The sequence below is a fragment of the Pempheris klunzingeri genome, chromosome 21 (assembly GCF_042242105.1).
Source record: "Pempheris klunzingeri isolate RE-2024b chromosome 21, fPemKlu1.hap1, whole genome shotgun sequence".
In the NCBI taxonomy this organism is placed as follows: Eukaryota; Metazoa; Chordata; class Actinopteri; order Acropomatiformes; family Pempheridae; genus Pempheris; species Pempheris klunzingeri.
Window position 1 is genome coordinate 18,855,133 of NC_092032.1, and position 21,074 is coordinate 18,876,206.

Below are 21,074 nucleotides of genomic sequence, written 5' to 3' on the forward strand. Positions count from 1 at the left end.
GGGTGGGTTGGGAGGGGAGGGGGGGTACTGTGGAATAGAAGAATTATAGAGCTTTAATAGTGGGGACTTCATTAGAGACTGAGACGAGGGAATGAGACGGCTTTACCGCCTCGATTATCAGCTCACCACCACCTCCGCACTGAAGCAGCCAGAGCCGGCGAGAGAGAGAGCAAACGAGAGAGGGGGAGAGAAAGAGAGAGAGAAAGAGAGAGAGAGAGAGAGAGTGTCAGAGTCTATCCAGCCTGGGAGGCCCCGTTGTCCCCAATCCGCTCCAATGACCTTTCCACAGATCCGCTGTGTGCTCTCAGGGTAGCACTGCCGCGGCCCTCGCCACTCCCTGCACATGCTTTCATTAGCATATGCTGCCTCTTTCGTTCTCTTTTCCCTCTTTCTCCTGTTTCCTATCTCCAGCCCTTTTCAGGCTCGGTATCTGCAGCCCTGCCGGCTTCATCAGTCTGCCGAAGTAATGGATACTCTGGCATTCAAACATAGATATCTGTTATGTTCCGTAATGGATCTATTCAGACATGACAGGACCGTTACGGATAGAGCTGCTGTACTTGCGGTATTTGGGACTGGTGAGGTCGGTAAAGAGGAGCGGTGAGTTAGAAAACACTGATTACAAGCAATGCATGTTTAAACTACAGTTTCAGGTGAATGCCTTGATGTCTCCGCAGCTTCAGAAATGACAGCTGGGAGAATGAGGGACGCTCATCACCTGCTTCTGCCAACCTTACAGACACCGACCACATTTCCCTCATCATCGTCTTCATTTATTAGATACAGAAATCTGCTTCCTTAAGCATTGTTAAAACTGACAAGTGACTTTCATTTCAATCCTATTTGCTCACATGCTGAGAGTTAAGAATCTTGCTGCACACTGATCGTGATCAATAGTGTAAAAACTGGAAACGGCTCCACTGCGACTTAACATTTGCTTAAGTGCAGCAGTTCTGTGCATTGTGCACAAGAACTGATAACTAACAGACACATTTCTTGCCGTGCTCTTAAGAGAACACAGGGTGTGCACTGAGTATATCTCTAGTTATTTGACCTTTGTGCTGCTGAAGCCTTGACGTTACCACCCGCTCACTTACAATGTGACAGGTTGCAATTCATTTAGGAGGAATGCAGGCGCTGCTCACAGTCACTCAAAAGTTTCCCAGTAGTGTCGCAGAGTAAGAAGAGAAAGGTTTAACTTTATACAAATCGTCCTGACGACGAGGCCCAAAGTTGTTTTCCACTTCTGTCAAGTATGTGAAAATATGAGTATGGAACATGGAGGACAACACATTTTTACATTTTCTACAGTATAACTTTAACTTTAATAAGCTACCAGGGCTTAAGAAAAGAAAATGATGCATGGAAACACACCACTCATGAAATGAACTACTTCACTGTGCACCAGTGGAGTAGTAGTGTGAAAAAAAAGCCCTCACCAGCACCGAGTAGATCAGTCTCTGAGGTGGTTGGCGGTTTGAGCCCTGGCTCCTCCAGTCAGCATGTCGGAGTGTCCTTGAGCAACATGCTGAACCCTAAATTGCTCCCAGTGTGTGTGTGTGTGTGTGTGTGTGTGTGAATCAGCACACTGATAAGCAGGTTGGCACCTTGCATGGCAGCCGCTGCCATCAGTGTATGAATGTGTGTGTGCTTTGTATGACTGTTGACATGTAGCGTAAAGCGCTTTGAGTGATCTGGAGACTAGAAAGGCGCTAAATAAATGCAGTCTAGTGAGAGACCCCACCACTCTGAGTCCACATGTGTCACTGAGGCGTAAATGTGACAACACTCATTTCAAACTTGAGCCAGGCTGGGGGGGGGGGTGGTACAACAAAGTTACTTGGGCCAACTCTGTAAGATCGAAGCCATCACGATTTTACAGAAATCTAACTGCGTCTGACTGAAGCTGACCGTCATGTCGAACTGACAGCACAACATGTGTGTGTGTCTGATAAAGGCCTCTGTCTCCTAGTCTCAACCTCCTCTCTGTCTCTTAAAATTCCTCTGGAGTTTGTTTTTACCTTTGTTTCTGTTTGCCATTCATATTTTTTCTCTCCTTCTCCCTCCCTCAATCCTTCATCCATCATGCCTCTCCCATTTGTCATCCCTCTCTTGCTGTGCTGTCCCATCCTGCTCTCCTTTCTTTACATTCCCTGACCTCTGACATGTCAACACTCTTGCCTCAGCGGTGGTGATGAAGCTGGAGAGGCGTGAGTGACGGCCCTGACCACAAATGCAGTGGGCAACGTGAAGGGGACGAGACAACACAGCGCCTTCAGTCTCCTGAGTTAATATATGCTGCTGCTGTGTGCACGGCTCCCTCTCTGTGGCATTGCAGCCGCCGCAATCAACACCGACTCCTGCCCTCGCTACACGCATCATTAGCAGTGGTAGGAAATCCTTTCCACTGGTCTCTTACTACTCCTTTCTGCATCAGCTAATGATGTCCCAGTCCATCCATAAATTTGTCATTGTCTGTCGCTTTGAGAAGTTTGACATGGCAGCAGGGTGCACACGGGGATGAAAGAGACTCAGCGGACAGGCGGCTAAAATGTAGCGGCAGGAGAGAGGGGACATTAGTCGGAGTGAAGAAGCAAAATAGTTCTGCCTAAATGGATTTGCTAATGATCTTGCTTGCATCTTCATCACTGACATTTTCCATTTCGAGTTGAAAAAGAAATCCACAGGTTTAAATTTAGAATGACAGCGCAAAAAACAAGTTGTGTACTGACTTCTGATTGGTGCTCGACGTAGTGTTGTCGCATCTCTCTCAACACCTCAGCGACCGCAGCTCTGATGATCTAATACACTGCTTTTGTTAATTATGCAGCAGCACAGTACAGTATTCCCTTCTGCAGCCCGGTGGCGTCTGTGTGTGTGTGTGTGTGTGTGTGTGTGTCATTACTATTCACGAGACATGAACCGCAGCAGCTCCCTTGGTGGAGGCACCCAGCGGAAACCTGGGACCCGTGACGACGCATGTGAAAATGTCACGCCACTCGTTTTCTCACCCTTCTATTCCCCATGTTTTCATATCTCCCCTCCTCTTTGACATACGCCTCTCTCGTCCTCCTCGACGCGCGACATGAAAGATCCTGCCGTCACAGCGTCCGTGGAGAGCGCCGGTGAATAAGGAGGAGAGGGAACACGGGACAACATACACGGTGGGTGGGTGGGGGGCGGTCTGTGCTTGGAGGGGTGGTCGACATGCGTGTGTGCATTTGTGTGTACAGAGATTTGTTAGTAGGAGATCTTACTGAGGGTCTCCAGCATAACTGAGCTGCGCGGGCCGGATCCCAAAATGAACGATGATGGGGAAGGTGATGACGTCTGGGTTGAACTGCTCCCTGTCCAGTTGATCGATGCGCACCGAGCTCGGTTTCTGGGGAAAAAGAGGTCAGTACAGTGAGTCATGTTAGTATAAACACATTCATATAGCTACAAGGCAGCCATCATTCAATCATCCATGACCAATATGGGGAAAAAAACAAATAATCCACGCCATAAGGGTCGTCTGTCACAGGAATGTAATGAGCTGAGACCCAGATTCAGCTTGTAGCGTGTGCACAACAATGACAAAGTGATGTCAGGGGTGGCGAGCTAACTTCTGACACTCTTATCAGGGAGGAGATTGACAAGCAACATGTCCTCAGCTGACTCCCAAATCACAGTTAGCCTGTCAGGCATTTTGCGAGATCAGAGGAAGGAGCTGTAGCATAAGGCGCGATGCGATGCACGGCAGATGGCTCGAGGCTCGGGCTCACCTTGACATTAGCCGCTCTGGCTTGTCACGGCCTGCATACAAACTTTGATTTGAGTGCAAGAGGTCGCCAGCGAACTTTGATTTTGCCTTTAAAGCGGCATAATCAGGTTTGATCGGCTCGATGGAGGGCTTGATGATTGCCCTGTTTGCAATGCCAACACAAATATATTATAAACCCTAATTAGTATATGCGGGGACATTTAGCCCCGTGACATGACATACGTGCCTTAATCTGTGGACCATGCCGCTGTGGGCATGTCTGATGGGAAAGGCCAAAGGAAACTCCTTCATGTGGAGCTGTATGTGTGACCTTGAAATATTACTGAAGAAAAGAGTAAAACAATGACCTGAGCTGGCTCACCAGGCTCTGAAAGAACTATTTTTTTATTATAAAGTATGACTTCTTCACTAAATTTGACGTTTCTGATCACTATCAACTAGTGTAAATGTAATTATTGATCAGCATGAAATGAATCAGAAACCTTTGATAATTTGTCATCATTTAAATCATCAATCAGGAAAAAATGACTGCTTCACCTTTCTTCTGTTTAATATCATTCTAAACTGAGTACCACTGAGTCATGGACTTAATCTGAATATCAGAATATCAGGTTATAGACTAGATATAGACAACATCGGGGAATAAGAATAATTTTACATGACACATTAAGGTTTTCAGTGTTTCTAAACTTTCAAGTTATTATGAAATTCTTACAAAATATCCACTAAAACAAAAGCCAACAAACCACTAATTATAAAAAGAAAATGCTGGGAGCAACAAGGAAGATAACCACTGTTCTATTTTGCCCAAAAGGCTCAGTCTCTACGGATGACCTTTTTAATAGACTTTGTCTAACTGGCAGGCCAATCTTTAACTTGAGCCCGGTGATGAAAGACTATTTAACACCCACCTATCTGGAAACCCTGACAGCAACAATTCAGCCCTGCCAGGAAGAGCACTTGACTCAATAACTCACCCACACCAAAGGTTACACAATCATATTCACTGTTCATATGCAACCTTTTAGCCTGCAATGACATCTTCACCTTTCCCTAGACACAATTACTGTACATTCTTTAAAATATGGGCCAGACAAGAAGGTTAACCAACTTCATCGTGACATAAAAGCTTCGGCCTGAATAGTGTCGATGACAGCATACGCCCTTGGGGATAATAGGTGAGGTTGCTCATGTCACAGGCTAACAGGAACAGCCTTATTCCTGCAGTGTCGGGGTTGGGGGCGACGACTGCCCTTGAAACAGCAGACAAGGCCACCTCCTGTCGTAACGGGGGAAGCTGAGCACTCACCATGCCTGGGTTGGTGACGATCATGCCCTTGCACTCCTCTGCGTATTTCTGCCACTCCAGCTCCTCCCACTGTAGCATGTCTGCAATCTCCTCCTCGGGGACCAGGGGCTTGTTGCTGCGCAGCAGGTAGAGCAGCACCTGATGCATGGACAGCACCTCCTTTCCACCATCTAAGACGATTAATGAAAATAAATACACACCAGAAATAAATGCGTGTATGGACAGAAGCATAAAAACACCATCAGAAGATGCACATCTCACCAGGGATTCACAGCTAATTGAAAGAAATGCAAAAATCTCTTTTGTAGCTGCAGTTTGTGGAATTAAACAAGCTGTGACATTTTCCACAAGGGAAAATGTTTCACTGAGCTTCTATAAAACACATTCTTCTGCTGTTCAAAATCCGGGGCCTGAAATCAAGGCTGATGTTGGAGAAAATCTTTGTTTTTATACAAGCGCCTCACCCTGCCTCACCTCTGCCGACCCTCCGTTTTTGAACCGATATTACATTCTGCGGAAATGTCCCCATGCATTGCAATCGCACTGCTTAGGAAACGCACAGGTGAACAAAGGCACTGATGCAAGGTCAGGTGCCAAACAAAACGTGAGGGCACATAATGGCGCACGTATGGAGCAACATTCAAACACACAGAGAAGAACGGCCAGGCACATACAGGCAATCTACAGAGGAAAATAGAGCTCGTTTAATAGACACTCATGCAAAATTGATTGACCTCCATTTACGAGTGTTCACATGGACAGAGACGCACACACATCTACTGCCCTCTCAGTCCTGGAAATGCATTAAGACAATAACTAATGCATACCCACACACTCTCACTGTAACTTTTCAAACGCCATCATCACGCTCTCGCCGTTCCTCCTCGTCTCCTCTCACTCACTTTCTCTTCGCAGATCACATCAGAAACATTGGATTGGACAGTTTTTTTTGCGCTTTTGTAAAAGAGGCAGATAAGTGTTTGTAGCGAACTAAATTGGGAGAGCTAGGAGAGAAATTGTTTTTTGATGGGAAAAAGGTAGGTGGCACGGCTGTCATAACAAACACTGTGGCAGTGTAATAGTGCACCAGCACCATCATGTGTATCAAAGATGAATATCATGCAGCTCCACGGCAGCGTAGGAACCCAAAGTCAACCCTTCGTTTTGCAGAGAACATCCAACAAGCATCAACAGCACCACATGCAGAAATGTGTGGAGTAAACATCACAGGAGCCGTGCATCTCCTGTTTCTTTTCCATCTCGACTTGAGAAGTGTGTCTCCACTGACCACCAGAGGGAGACAAGAGGCAAAGACGAGCAGTGCAGGCTCTGGGTGGGCTATTGAGAGGCTCACCGGGTAAGAATCGGACAAAACGGGGCATGAAGTGGAACTGCTGGCATCCAAGAGCCTCATTGTCACCTTCAGGACCTGGACACAAGAGCAGAGGGAACACAGATCTGAAATTGGTCAGTTTATTTGTGAATCTAAAAGCAATTGACTACTGTAAATATTTTATGATTATGTGTGATATTGTGAAGGCTGAACTCATAATACAATCATTACAAGTTCTGCCCGAGGACAAACCTGAGATGCTTTCTGCACATTTCACCTGCTCATTATTACTCCAATTATGTGTTATATTGAAATATTGAAAGCGCTTCTGCAGCAGGAAAATATAATTTTACCATTTAATTATTGACCATTTAATAATTGATTTCAAATCATTTCCTCTGACTCATTGCGACACGTCTCGGTATCAAAACAAATGTAATACTTGCGAACCACGTGTGAGTGAAAGTGCGGCAAGGCCTGCAAATTGCTCTGCAATTTGTAAGCGACAATCGTTTGTGAAATGCGAAGCTGCCACCTGCAAGTCAGCGCTGCTCGCAAATCCCTTCTTTGAAACAGGCCCAGGTTTGGGAATTGTACCTGTCAGGTTCCAGTCATACAGTTCAAGAACGTCCTGGAACAGGTAGGAGGCGAACAGCTCCAGGCCTCGGACACAGTAGTTCTAGGAGAGAGAAGGTGTTAGACGGCAGACAGACTGCAGGAAAAAAGCTGTAATACTGCCATAAAAAGGGCCGTAATGTAGATATGACTGATAAGTAAATCCAGTTCTCCAACTTATCTATCACATAAGACATCTTATCGATGTAATCAACCTCTGCAGGTTAAAAAGAAGCTCTTTTCCCTCTTCTGCAAGGATTAGCGCCTTCACTCACACAGGCACTGAGGTGCGAGGGTTACACGTGGCTCAGCTGTGCTCAGTCTCAGCCGTTTGAGATAAAAACAAAAGGGGTGACAAAGGGGACAGAAAGAGCTGAGAGATAAAGTGGGGTTTTACCGACCTCCGGTGTCATCTCCTCTATGAAGTGAATGGTGTAATCTATGTTGAAGCGGATCACACGGCACAATGGGATCTGTGATGATGAAAGGAACAGAGGATGAGAAGAAGAAAGGATGGACCGACTCATTACCATGGCGTTAGGCAGAGGTTACAGCTTTTCAAGGAAACTCATTAAAACCTCATCTCTGCTGTGGCGTCCGTTCAAACTAGTGGACACAACTGCATGCATGTAAGGAGAAACTACATACACTTTGCCAGTCACACTAGAACGTGCACAACCTTTGGTCAATTTAAAAACCCAGACAAGTGCAAACTCTCACTCCCACGGCTCACGGGCCTCCAAACACACACACACACACACACACGCTTGAAAATTAAGTAACTCAAATCTCACTAAATAGATAAGCCTGCTCTTCTGTGTTTAATCTCCCTAGTTACACGGGTCTTTGTTGTTGGAGCGCGGGGGTCCATTTTAAGAGATTAACCTGGGAGCCACATTCATTCTTGCCCATCCCAGCGGCTAACTAGCAGGGGGCTAATATCACCACGCTCCGAGGTTCCTAATCCCCACACTGCCACGAAGCGTTTACCCCAGCTTTTAACAAGGGCTGCTTAAATTATCCAGTTCAAATCATGCCTAATCCTTGGGGGCTCTTTTCAAGCTAGAAGGATATTGACCAAGTAGTTTATTATTCAAACATGCAGGGAAAATACACACACAGAGACACTGATGGACACAAGCACACATGTATATTTACACACACAAATATTCTCACTTTGAACATATTTTTTGGAGAAATGGGGTTTGGTGGCCCCCTATCGATTTCTCGCTCCCTTTAAACTTCCTCCTTGGGATAGAAATCAAGCACACAGCTCAAATGGCAACAGAAAGAAAGGATCCTTTCAAGTCACAACCTCTAATGTTTGACAGTCAATGAAGGGCCTTCAAAAGTGAGGGAGAGGACTCGGCGACAAGGTCGGAGGAGGGTGAGGAGCACTTTGTCCAGGGAACAAAGACGTCGACCCGAAGCCAAAAGCCGATTTGAAGTTATTTTGGAGGAGAGAGGAGTTACAGCAGGAGGGGATTTCTCCCCTCAAACGCTGACCTAAATTATATGTCTTGGCTTAACAGACATGTAGGATGAGGATGGGGATCATATGTGGCCAGAGAAGAGCTGACTGAGCAGCGGTCAAGTGTGTGTGGAGAGAGGTAATAAAGCCGGCGTGGACCTGGCTGTGTTACACAATAGAGGTTCATGCAGGCAGGCACACACATCACAAAGAGGAGAGAGCAGCATTCAGAGAGGCCGTGGGTGGAATACCAGGCCTGGGCTGTCTGCAGTAGTTTAATATCTATAAGCCGGGCGGCACCAACGATTCATTTTAACCTGATTAAGTCCTGGTTTAACTTTAAGCCGTGCACCAAACTTAAAAACTAGCTTAAAATAAAAAAACAACAACAACAGTTAAGTTTTTACTCTAAATTTACATTAAATTTAATTCTTTTGTACCAAAGTTTAGATCCAGTATTAAGGTCAGATTTACACCTGAGCAGGTTAAACTGACTCGACCCAAGTTTCATGATGCTGTTGAGTTTTTTCAAGCAAGTGGTTCAGCAACAGCACGGTTATGGAGCTGAACAGGTAGGTTGAACTGTCTTAACACGGCTGCGCCACCAGGGCTCCTTTTTTTTCCCCTCTTTGAATTACAAGGAATCCATCATCCTGCTCTCTTTCGCTCCTCGTGAATTAATCCGACTTACGTCAAAGAAATCTGACTGAATAAAGTGAAATCTAATCAAATCTAGTTTTTGCAATCTTGCACATCAGTGCTAGAAGTTTTTAACTGTTAGTTTTAGACAACACATGATCCTACTGTTCCGATATGATATCCTTTGAAATATCAGAATTGTAAAATCGTGTACATTGCATAACTTATTTGTTTACCATGCATGTGTATTTGAAACAACCCTGTGACCTTTTCGTTGAGGTACAACATGACTGTGTTGAACTGTTTGGAATAAAATAGGGTGACACCTGCCCCCAAACACACGACATGAAAGCAACTGAAGAAAGAAATAATAAAGATACGAAATATTCTTAAAGGAGGGAAAAATGACCGTGTAGTGACAAACAATGTCAAACATTTTGCACTGTGAAATTCATGACTTATCGTCTTCATTGTTAACCATTCAAAGCAGGCTTACATTGGTGAGAGGTTTGTGGGAGAAAAGAGAGAAGCCTTCAAAGAGGTACTCATGGTCATCGTACTCGATCACCGTCGGCCTGTCGGTCTGAAACAGAAAACAGGAGGACCACTCGAACACACAATGGAACAACTTAAAGCAGCTTAGGTACGGTGCTGTGAGTGTATCCACGATAGATACTGACATGACACTGTATAAAAAGTATCAAACATAACACTCAGGTGCTGTAACACAGCATCAGGACCCAGAGATACTCTGGAGATATCATGAATTCATGGCACGTATAATACATTCTAGTGCACCCAGTTCAGTGAATGCACCTTTTAGGGTCTTGACAAAAGAGACAAATTCATACCAGGAAGTTGGTGGGAGGAGACACTGTGATCCTGTAGTGGAACAGTTTTCCTGCATTGTTGTTCATCGTGCGACACTGTTTCACAGCCTGAAAGAGACACAAATAACTACCATTATCTCATCCTCTTTAAAACACAGTTGTTGTTCTTATATTGTTGTTCTTGGTCACACCTGAGTGATCAAGAGACGTGTGAGGGATACAAACAATGTACAGGAGCTCAGTGTTTGTCTGCACACCCCTGGAATCTGTAACGTCCTCAAACTCACCAGGACATTTTTGGGATTGTCCCCAACTAGAGGTGTTAATTATCAAATGTTTAACCATTAACCGTTTTGACCACTTAATACAATCGGTTAAACATTTAAAAGCTGTTCATATTGCTTATCCAGTGCTTGCACAAAGCATACAGAGCAGCAAAAGTACAGTGTTAATTAACAGGAGTTAAATTAAAACAAGCTAGAGGGCACAGTGTGGGATCTGTGCTCCTCCTCACACACCGGCACTGAAACACTGACCATTCGCTGCAGGAGTAGTAGTAGTAGTAGTAGGCTGCACAGCACTTTAGTATGAGACTGGGGATCAGCCAGTGAAGCAAGAGCTGTGCCCTCCAAGGAAGCGAACAGTAGGCTAGAGATGGTGAAAACACGTAGCCCCAGTGACGGCTACTTTAAATACACCAACAAGTGCATCATGTAGAAAGCGGTTCTTTGGGTTAATGAAGTCATGCAAGAGGATTTTGCTAAATCTACATATTTTTGAAGACCAAATCATATTTGTGAGATCTAACCAATTTACAGTGACACCCTATGACTACAATGTTCATTGACATCTTCTTAATGAATACAGTCACATTTCTCACATACTGTCTAAACCCATAAAAAGCAGCTAATTGAATAATAAATTCCAGGTCAACCAAGACCGCAACAGGCAATTAGTCAACTAATAAAGTAACAACAGGGCCAGGACCTGTTCGTTTTCCCGCCTAAATTTAGATATGAAACGATACGCAAAGACCTTCAAATAACATTTACATGGCTGGTGAACAGAAATCTACTCTAGCAAACATTTACTAGCTTTTGTCTGGATGCTGGTGTTAATTTACCTCCATGGAAAATACTACCACAAAGGTTAACACACTCATTAGTCTGTACTGGCAATCAAAAGGAAAAGACACTACACTGACTGGCTTCACTTCCCCTTAAATATGTCCGATAAATGAGTCCCATCACACCTGGAAACACAAAGGATAATAAAATAGTTTTGAGATTTTCTCAAATGTGTTACTGTGGTCGTTATGGTTCCAAAACACAGGAAGGCCAGAAAGTGAGTCATGAAACTCTCACGAGTAGATCCACTCCCCTGTCCAACTTATACAGATGTAATATCATCATTTGGTTCTCTGGGATGACAAAATCGTACTTATTGTCCCTTTAAAAGGATGGAAAATGGCCACTACACAGAGAATGCATTTAGGCGGACTTGAATAATGTCCTTGGCCCTGTGTGGCACAGCTTCAAGGTTATGAACGGATGATTTATTCACAGCGTGTCATACCTCCTCCCCCGGGTAGATGCTGTGGCGGATCCCTGTACGTCTGGCCTTGGCACTGCACTTACACAGGGGACCATCATTCATCTGGACAGAAAGAAAATACGTAAATCAGACACAACAACTTCACTTGCCATGTGCGTATAACACAGGGGCTGCTGAACATTTCACAGCTCCGCATGCTCCCGACCTTTACACCTTTAGTTTGAAGTTTTAACTTCACCTACACGACAGCATCTGGACACCGTGAAAGCAAACTCATTCATTGATTTTTATGCATTTCCCAGACATTTCATCAGCTGGAAATTGCAATAATTTAAAGAAAAAACAAACTGATCAATAATCTTCACACCCTTTTTCAACCACATAGTTAGATGTCAGACCTCAAACTGCCTATTTTACTGATGCAAGTGGTTTCAAAAGCTCCCTGAGGAGCCTGAACTTGCTGCTCTCAATCAAATATTGCTTGAAAGGGGAGAAGTGTCTTTTCTTGATGAAGCCTCATATGCCATACATGGTTGGAGGTCATTACAACAGATGTCTGATGTGCACAGGCCCCGGGGAGATGAAGTTTAGAGTCAGTTTGAAAAAAAAAAAAAAGAATGATCCATGACTTTAATTAATTCCTGCCTTTAAAACTATTCTGCTTAGTGTTTTTAGAGAGTCCTGATAACAATTTATCATCTGATAGTAGATGTTTTTGTAACATACAACAGAAAACAGAAACAATCTCGATAAGGATCACTTATTTGTTTTTTAACAACCACATCTAAGATACATACTAAGTGGGATAGTTACAGTGTAAAAGAAGCCTGTCAGTGCTCTCTGGTGGACAATCTATGGAACAGACACTGTTTCTAGAGAACCTCAAACCAGCTTTGGACATCCTGTGCTGCAATTTCTTTCTTTAAAGCTACTTATTTGCTGAAATATGCACCAGTATAATATATCTGCAATGAGTGTTAGGGTGGTACCTCTTCTGTGGTTTAGGTCTGTCAGGGTTCCAGCTGCTTTCCTTATTACTCATTTGGCCAAAAAGATTCATATATGCGGATGTACTCTCTGTTCTGTGTAGCTGTTGCCTTAAAAACAAATGTGATCAGCACAATTTGTGTTAAAGCGTTGAATTAAATCTGTGTTTGAATATCAGCACTGATTGCATTATTTATTTGTGTCATTCGTGTGGTTTCTATACGTTTAGTAGACCTCCTTTTAGCACTATGCCCGGTTTAAACAGCTGGCAGAGAATGAGGCACAGCAGCCTTTGGCCCACAGGCTGCTGTTTGCCCAGCGTTGCCCTACAGAACGACACCAATGTTCTCAAGGGCAACTTTATGGCAATATCATATGTTGAGCTGAACTGACGTTCTCACGTGTACAGTATAGCTTCCAAGTGCTTAAGGAATGGTTTTAGGTGGATCTGGTCTCCAACTTTTAACAATTTGTCAGAAGTGTATTGAGCTACAGAGGACCACTGCAGTACACAGAACACCTGGAGACGGATATAGACGTTCATTTTGTGGAGACACACCGACCTGCCCTGGGTCGTTGTACCACAGCTCCTCGTGCAGGCGGTCGGGGTGAGCTTTCTTCCTCTTGATCTCAGCGATGACATCAAACACCTCTGAGTCAGAGCTGCTGGAGCAGGAGCTTCCTTCACCGTCTGACTCACAGTCTGACTCACTACTGCTGTCATCTGAAGCAAACGGGCAAAAAGAGTCTTTGATCATTAGGACATCATGGGGTTGACAACTGAAACATGATTTGGTGAACCGGAGCTGGTCAGGTGGTTAAGCCCCCGTGCTCAGCCGTGCCCTCACATAGTATTATTCCACATAAAGACTGAGTTAAGCATTCTGTCAAAACGTTGTGCACTCTGGCTCCAGTAGAGTAACAATCATCCATGCAAAGCTGGTGATGCAGCCAACGTTCAGATCTCTTCCCTAATATGTATTTATTTAATGCTTCTTTGATATAGCGCAGCATTACTTACCAATTACTGTGTTGCATTCATTGTTTAAATACTCCAGTTAATACAACTCAGGCTTTTTGAGCCGACAGCAGCCTTAAATGAGCTCCTATGAGATTAAAAGAGCAGCACAGTTACCAATGCTGACATCTCGCACTCATTCTGTCTTTATTTTTCTCACATTTGTCACTTGCCAAAAAGAAACCTCACATCAGAGTGAGGATTATAATTACCATTCAGCGCAAATAGTTTGTGGTTCTTCACTAAGCTAAGCCTTCAATTCTTATCAGCGTTTAAAAATCGAGTACTTGACTGCGAAGTCAGTGCCCGGAGCAACATATTTAGCAAATTAGATCTCCCTGAGCGAGATTTATATTATTGCAGCGCTGAAAGAGACAATCAAGCTGACAGCCCTGCAGATAACATCATAACTGTTGAACTTAATCTCTGCCGCAGCCTAATGCACTACTGAAAGGACAAGCTTTTATGCATATCAATTAGAAAGGATTGTCAACAGTTATTAGCTTTTTACATGTTGTTATTTAGTCGTCGCATTTATCCGAAACAAGTCACATGTTCACAAAAGTACCAGGACACAAGAGAGCAGGAAGCAGCTGACATCAGGGCTGTGTGTGTGTGTGTGTGTGTGTGTGTGTCCTGATATTCATCACGTCATATCCTGATAGTGATACATATCACAATATAGATCATTTTCTGTAAATTCAATGTATAAAATGACCACACGGACAGGTGATGGGTACGAGTTGTGATTTAAAGACCGACGTGTGGAGCAGCGTTGCTCCTTTAAGGGCCAGGGTGGTGTGTTAGGGGTGGGAAGGGAGTATGTGGTGGAGCGAGGGAGGAGAGCAAGCAGCAGAGAAGTGATGGTGAAAGCGAGTGTACTAGTTCAGCAGTAAATATACAGCGTAGGTTACAGTTCTGTAAGAGTAAAGGCTGCTGCTTCCCAGGAACAATGTTATGGGGCTTTGCCCTGAAGTAGGAAACAAGTTCAGCCCTGGAGGAAAACAAGCGTCTCTCCTGTAGATGTCTGAAAACTGAGCAGGGAAGGCTAACAATGTCATAACTGAAATGTAAAATAAAGAAAATGAACTAATAAATGGTTGTACAGACGTGTGAGAGAGAGGAAGGCAGAGAGAGAGATGGCCTCTGGCATGTGCACATACGACAAGCTCTCTGTGGAGTAAAAATCATCACAGGCCCTTTTTAGACGGAGATCATGCAGCATCACCGTACAGACTCACCACTGAGCTGGCTTTGGCTCTTTACACTGAACCAAACAATGCTATTTTATTTTACCGGCTGTCCAACGTGTAGCACAACAGCATCTGTGTCTAGCAGCGACCTGTTCAGCTACATCACACTTCTTACACACACATCGATGCGGCTCTGGTGCTCTTATAACACCATAACAATGCTGCAGTGAAAAGGCAGTGTTACAATAGAAGCTGCATCTGTAAGGTAAAAGGTGCACGATAATGCTTATGAAGCCCAAATTATATGAATTTCTCCAACACTGACAGCAGAAGTGTTAATGTTCGAGCTTATTAGTACTACACTCTTTAATCATTTAGCCCGGAGCCCATTTATTACTATGTTTCTGTGCCAGTTCCTGTATGTGACAGTGCTTTTCACATATCAGAAATGTTCCTACAGGATGATATTGGGTATAATCATGTAGGACGTTGAGCTCTGCAGACTACCCACCTGGGTCCTCATCCAGTTTGGTCTTGGGCGGGTCCCATTTCGGTCGAGCAGCCTTGGCTCTCTCCTGTCTCTTCACCAGCTCTTCTTCAAAGCGTTCGTACAGGTCGCGTAACTTACTGGTCCCCACCACAGTAGAGTCGCCCTACACAAATATAAATAAAATACATGACATTTTCAAACTTTTTAAATGTCAACGTTAACAAAATATGTGTGTACGAATCAGACTATAGATATAATCACTGCATCTCAAGTTATTAACTACACCAGAGGTTATATGATCACAGCCATCTATGTGCTAAAGTCAGCGCCTCCCATAGAAAGTGGCCTCACTGCAAATGAGTTCATGGAGGGGCTCCATCTCGACATTTACCTTCACTTTGGTTTTACTGAAGGGCAGGTTGGGCAGAACGTGTAATTTGTGGGGGGGGGGAGTAGCTGTCGATAGCACGAGGCAAGCAATCAGAGACTACCAGTAAAGGTCAGAGTTTTAGAGAAGAAAAGGGAGCTAGCGGTCTGGCACTATCTAAAAAATCTGAAGACATCAGAAAAGGATTTGAGCGCCAACTGGGGCATCTTTTGAGGGCTCGATATTAAGTGAAAGGCTGAAAAACGTATAGTGTCAGAGAGCAGATAATCAAACTCCTTAACGAAACCACAAGACAAAATGGCAGACAGTAGATTAGGAAAGTCCCTTTGCCGAGCAGCTCCATAAAAAAATAACAAACAAGCTCTGCATTGAATGTAATTAATTCAAGTCATTAATACTTCAAACAAACTGCTGACGAGGACATTTTCATGGCTGTGGACTGAAGTTTTGATGATAATTAGCAGCTGAACAAAGGACTGAGATAATCAAGAGAAAAGTGCCAGCAGTACCACTTGGTCCATGGGGTCGTTGGAGTAGTAGTTCTCAGCATGTGTGCAGCGGATCCAGGCGGGTTTCAGCAGCTCTTCTTCCTCTTTCTCATCATCTCCCTTCTCCTTCTCCCTCTCTCGCTCTCTGTCCCGTTCCCTCTCTCGCTCTCGCTCTCTGTCGGCAGCCTCCTCAAAGTCTCTGCTCCTGACGGAGGAGTAGCTGCGCTCTCTGCTCGGCCCCGAGGAGCTCTCCGACCTCCTGTCCCTCTCCTCCTCCCAGCGGCCACGTTTCCTGTCTCTGCTGGAAGACCGACTGCACAGCGGAGGGACAGAAATGGATGCTCTGACTGCTTTAAGCAAGTTATGTTATGCATGGTGACACCTGTGTGAGCTCCAATTACCAAATAATCGACCACGAGACATGATTGAAGGAAACACAGAAGTTTAAGGGAGCTCTGCTGATTTCACATGTCAAATATCTGTGAAAACAGGAAATGGCTTGTTGGTGAAGAAGTGATGTGGACTCCATCTTTTTAGCAAAAAGCTGGCGTTACTGGGGCGCCATGGTGACCAAACATGAACCGCCAACATCTCAAGTTCACATCAGATCACAACTCTTTCTCCTTTTAAATTCTTGTCATTTCTCTACAGTCGCTCTTCGAGCATCAAGCACGACCCCCAAAAAGTAACTTATCATACTAAGTATTATGTTACATTATGGGAGCTCCACCCCCAGAAGGTTCCCCAACTTTGTGGAAATGTTACTCATAAAAACATGACAGAATTACAATGAATAATGAAGCACTCCTCCCATGGCAGCATACCAGCACGTAGTGTGTTCTGTACTGGTGTTGTTTCTGAGACTGAAGTCTGTTTTTAAGACCAACAATTCAGCTCAACGAGTATTTCCATTTTCACAAATAAAGATATGTAGTTTACTTATCCCTGAGGGAAACTATATCATATATATAACACATTATTCCTGAGCTTGGTGAACTTGATGAGCATGGTTACCTTCGAGGTCTCTTCCTGTGCCTGTCAGGCGACTGGGATCTCCGACTTTCTCTGTGACGATACCTCTCCCTGTGATCAAACACATACATAACCATGAGAAGAATAATGCCACGGATTGATCTCATTCAGGAGAGTCCGTGTATGTTCTGTTTCTGTACCTGCTGCGGTCCCTGCTCCTGTGTCTGGGGGGGGTCCAGCCTCTGTCGTACTCAGACCGGTAACGTCCACCATCTGGCCTGCTGCGCCGGTCTGGACTCCTCCCGCGGTCCTTCCTCTCTCCAGGAAATTCCATTTTATGCTTATCACCATGATTACCGTAGCCATATCCCTTCTGCCGGTGGTCATCGTGTCGGTACCCTCTTTCTGGAGACCTCCTGTTGTCCATGGGCTTCTCATACTTGTATTGCCCTCCATGCCTGAAACTGTGGTCTGGTTTGAACGAGTTGGGGCTCTGAGTGTAGCCAGGGTTGAAGGGAGGGGGAGGAAAAGGAGGGTGGGGAGGATGGGGGTAATTCATGGAGTATGGAGGGTGGTAGCTCATAGATTGAGAAGGTATGGGGGGAGGCATGGCTGGGTGCGGTAATGGTGGTGGAGGCACAGGAGGCATCATATAAGGGTGGTAGGCATTCTGAGCAGACACCTGGGATCCTGCGGTGGGACCACCTGTGGAGCCGGGAAGCGGAGGAGGTGGAAAGTTAGGCGGGGGTTCAGTGAAGCCCTGCCGGATAGGGGGCTTGGGGAAAGGCGGGCGCACTGGGCACTGGTTAAGAGAACTGGGGGTTTGGGACGGTGCTGGTGGAGGGTACTGCATGAAGTCAGAGTGCGGAGGCATGTATCCACTGTTTCCATGGTAGCTTGAACTGGGAGCAGTCTGAGGATCGTAGTGGTACGGGGGAACAGGAGGCTGGGGAGGCGGGGGCCTCAGGTTGGTGGGTCGGTAGTTTTGCGGGGAGCCGTGCTGGCCCGGGGGCATCCCACCTCTGGGACCCCCTCGATCCTGATGGAAAGACATGACTGTGGACAGAATGAAAAAAACAGAGTCACATCTGATATCCACTTGTGTGCCACATGAATGAAACACACCAGATAGAAGATGCATTAGATTTTAGAGTCACACTAACACTTGTCTCTTGTCTCTTGTCTCTCACTGAGCCATTTCATGCAGAGAGGACACAGCAGCTTTAACTGATGTGACCATCATTAGCATTAACGTTAGCTGCTACAGCTACCACCCTCCAAAACACGCGTTAAAACGTTGGAAATTAACTGCAAGACAACTGAATGTCACATTTAGAGGATAAAACAGCCACTCTGGGTCCTGATAAGCTTTATGTTCGAGCTAACAGCAGCAGGTAGGTTACAGCTGCACCGGCTAACCTGCGGTAGCCTGTTAGCAAGGCAGCTAGCACATAGTGACAGAATACGTGTGGAAGAAATTACCGTCATAAAAAAATAAGGAGCTTTAGCACCAGCAGCGCGTCAATCCGTCCTCACTGCTGCTTCAAAGAAGTGTAATTACAGCAGTGCAAATTCTCTTAAACGGGGTTTTTAATATGATGCTATACAACACAGAGAGTTATCTGGTGGGTATCACGCTCTCCGAGGGGCCGTGTTTCCAGTCGGAACGATTAGAGAGACGGACACGGATCCACCAATTACATTCGGCGATTCGGTCGCTGTCCGATGAAATAAAGGTTCCGACCGGGATGAGGCGCCACTGCAGCGTGCAAACATTCATTCTTATTAAAAGTGAAAAGACAAACAAGTGTCATCCAAACTAAAGCAGCTCTCAAGGGAACATGGTGAGGATTCTTGTTATCTGACTGTAATAAAGATCCAGGGGTTGATTTTTAAGGAGTTTTTACTGAAAACTGATATCAGATAAAATGTTGTAGAGAGCTTAAAGACACAAGTGTACTGGAAAAGGTTTTTAATGAAAAAGAATGTATTTGGCAAAAGTTAAAGAGTTATGCTGCCTGGTTTTGACTTGTTTGTATTTGTCATGTGTTAATTTTTATTATTATAGTTTTATTATTATTTTTATTATTATTTATTATAGTTCTGGTAACTCTGTGTGTGTGTGTGTGTGTGTGTGTGTGTGTGTGTGTGTGTGTGTGTGTGTGTGTGTGTGAGTGTGTGTCTCAAACGTGTCTTAATTAATCCAGTTTATTGTTTTGTGAAATACAAAGAAAAGACCAAAGGCTCTTACTATGTACTTGTGCCATATATCCAGTAGAGAGCAGCAGAGTTTGTTTGTTTTTTTTAAAGAAGTTTCATGACTATGACTATCATCATCATAATACACATCATTTCCAGGATCACCACCATCAATTAACATAGTGCATTCATTTCTTTAGGCTAAACTCATTCATTGCATTCTTTAAGAACCTGGGGGACACTGAATTATTCTGTGTGGGGAACCCATTAGACTTCTGCCCCATATTGATCTGCCCCTTCCTCAGGAGACGCTGGTCTGAATACAAGGCTCACAGCCCAGTTGTTAACCTTGGTGTGTGGTAGCATTGACGTAACCCCCCCTATTGTGATGTTATGCGCTGCACATTCATGCTAGATGAATCGATGTGGAGGAGCGAGGTTAAAGTGCACAAGCCCACACAGTTTGCTCAGAGGAATCACTGACATTCTGCTCTGACCACTAATAGGGAGCTAGGGAGATTCTGCTTAAGAACATTTGGGCTGCTTGTTAAAACGTTAGTTAGGCTGGGTGGCCGAAAGACTTACATTTTACCTTTCATCTGAAGCAGTTTTTCATGGTTAGGCAAGACATTTTGCTTATTCTCACATAGGGAAGAGTACAGTAGGTGAAGGGACAGACAAAACTGACTCACATATACAAAACTGAAAAACCTTTTCACACCTAGATGTCCAAACCAAGTTCCTGATCATATTAAACATTGTACACATCTGAGTCAGTTAGTGCACTAGAAAACTACATGACATACTGTAAGTAAATCCTGCTGTCATTACCTATGTGAGCCACCTCTCCCCATACTTCTAACTGATCCATTTAAGGACGGCCGTGTGTCTGATATCGGCCTCTTGAAACTTCTGTCTCACAACCTCCTGAAAAATAAATGAAAAGTGTCTGGGTTTTCTCTTGATAAGGTCATCTGAGCAATATTGATGTGGAAACTGAAATGATGATTAATAAGCACTGTCACTGGTGGGTAGGTAGGTGGGTAGGTAGGTAGGTGGGTGGTTGGGTAAATAACTGAGTGAATAACAGTGAAACATTTGGTCTCCTCCTCACCTCTTTTCGTCGGACAGACCAAGGTTTGGCATTTTGGTCCAGACTGAGGTCCAGCGGAGGTTTCACACATGTAATGTTGGTTTGAATCAAAGTTCAAGTGAGGCAGGTGTGACAGGTTTTTATAGTTTCATGTTTTAGAAGCTGCATTAGCCACAACTTAAACACTTCAAGCAATGCTACACTAGTGTAACACAAGTAAAATAAGGGATAACCTGTGTAGCATTTAACTTCACCTAAATCAAAAAGGTTGCCACCAACCCTGGGTGGCAGAAATGAGGTTGCAACAGGCCGCCAAGTCACAGCGGCGTCCTGTTGCCAAGTCAAAGAAATAAAAGGTTTTATTCTCTGTACAAATCCAATATTGAGCCCTTTTGTCGGAGAGGGTTCTTGGATCTATGTGGGATCATTTTTAAGAGTGTGTGGCAGCACATTCAATATGTAATCTTTAACATTTCAGTAGATGTGGTTGATTTGGCAGTAACCATGGTTACCAAGGTAAAAGTGAGTGCAATCAGATGCCACAGTAACCGGTGAATCAGTTTACAGCCCAACCAAACAAAATGCTGTCTTAACGAAGTCAGTGAAAAATAATTGACCACTGTCGGATGTCCTGCTGCACATGATGTGTGTAGTTTTCCACACATCCAAGCGTAGTGGAGCTGGTGTGCAGCCTGTCTCTTCATCTAAGAGCTCTCAGAGGCTGCTCCTACA

The 21,074-nt window shown here is 44.5% G+C and overlaps 1 protein-coding gene across 2 annotated transcripts in view; it reads right to left on the bottom strand.

The window, feature by feature from the left end:
• Window positions 1-18,104, bottom strand: part of drosha (drosha ribonuclease III) — an 80,353-nt gene extending 62,249 nt beyond the window's left edge. For both annotated transcript variants that reach the window (XM_070852875.1, XM_070852874.1), the window contains exons 1-13: window positions 17,251-18,104; window positions 17,093-17,161; window positions 16,100-16,391; window positions 15,224-15,365; window positions 13,065-13,225; window positions 11,536-11,616; window positions 9,982-10,068; window positions 9,627-9,713; window positions 7,422-7,493; window positions 7,003-7,084; window positions 6,427-6,501; window positions 5,073-5,242; window positions 3,258-3,382 (exon numbers count right to left, since the gene is read on the bottom strand). In XM_070852875.1, coding sequence (XP_070708976.1) covers window positions 3,258-3,382; window positions 5,073-5,242; window positions 6,427-6,501; window positions 7,003-7,084; window positions 7,422-7,493; window positions 9,627-9,713; window positions 9,982-10,068; window positions 11,536-11,616; window positions 13,065-13,225; window positions 15,224-15,365; window positions 16,100-16,391; window positions 17,093-17,161; window positions 17,251-18,104 — 2,297 coding nt within the window. The remainder of the gene's footprint in view (window positions 1-3,257; window positions 3,383-5,072; window positions 5,243-6,426; window positions 6,502-7,002; window positions 7,085-7,421; window positions 7,494-9,626; window positions 9,714-9,981; window positions 10,069-11,535; window positions 11,617-13,064; window positions 13,226-15,223; window positions 15,366-16,099; window positions 16,392-17,092; window positions 17,162-17,250) is intronic.
• Between the last annotated feature and the right edge of the window lie 2,970 nt (window positions 18,105-21,074).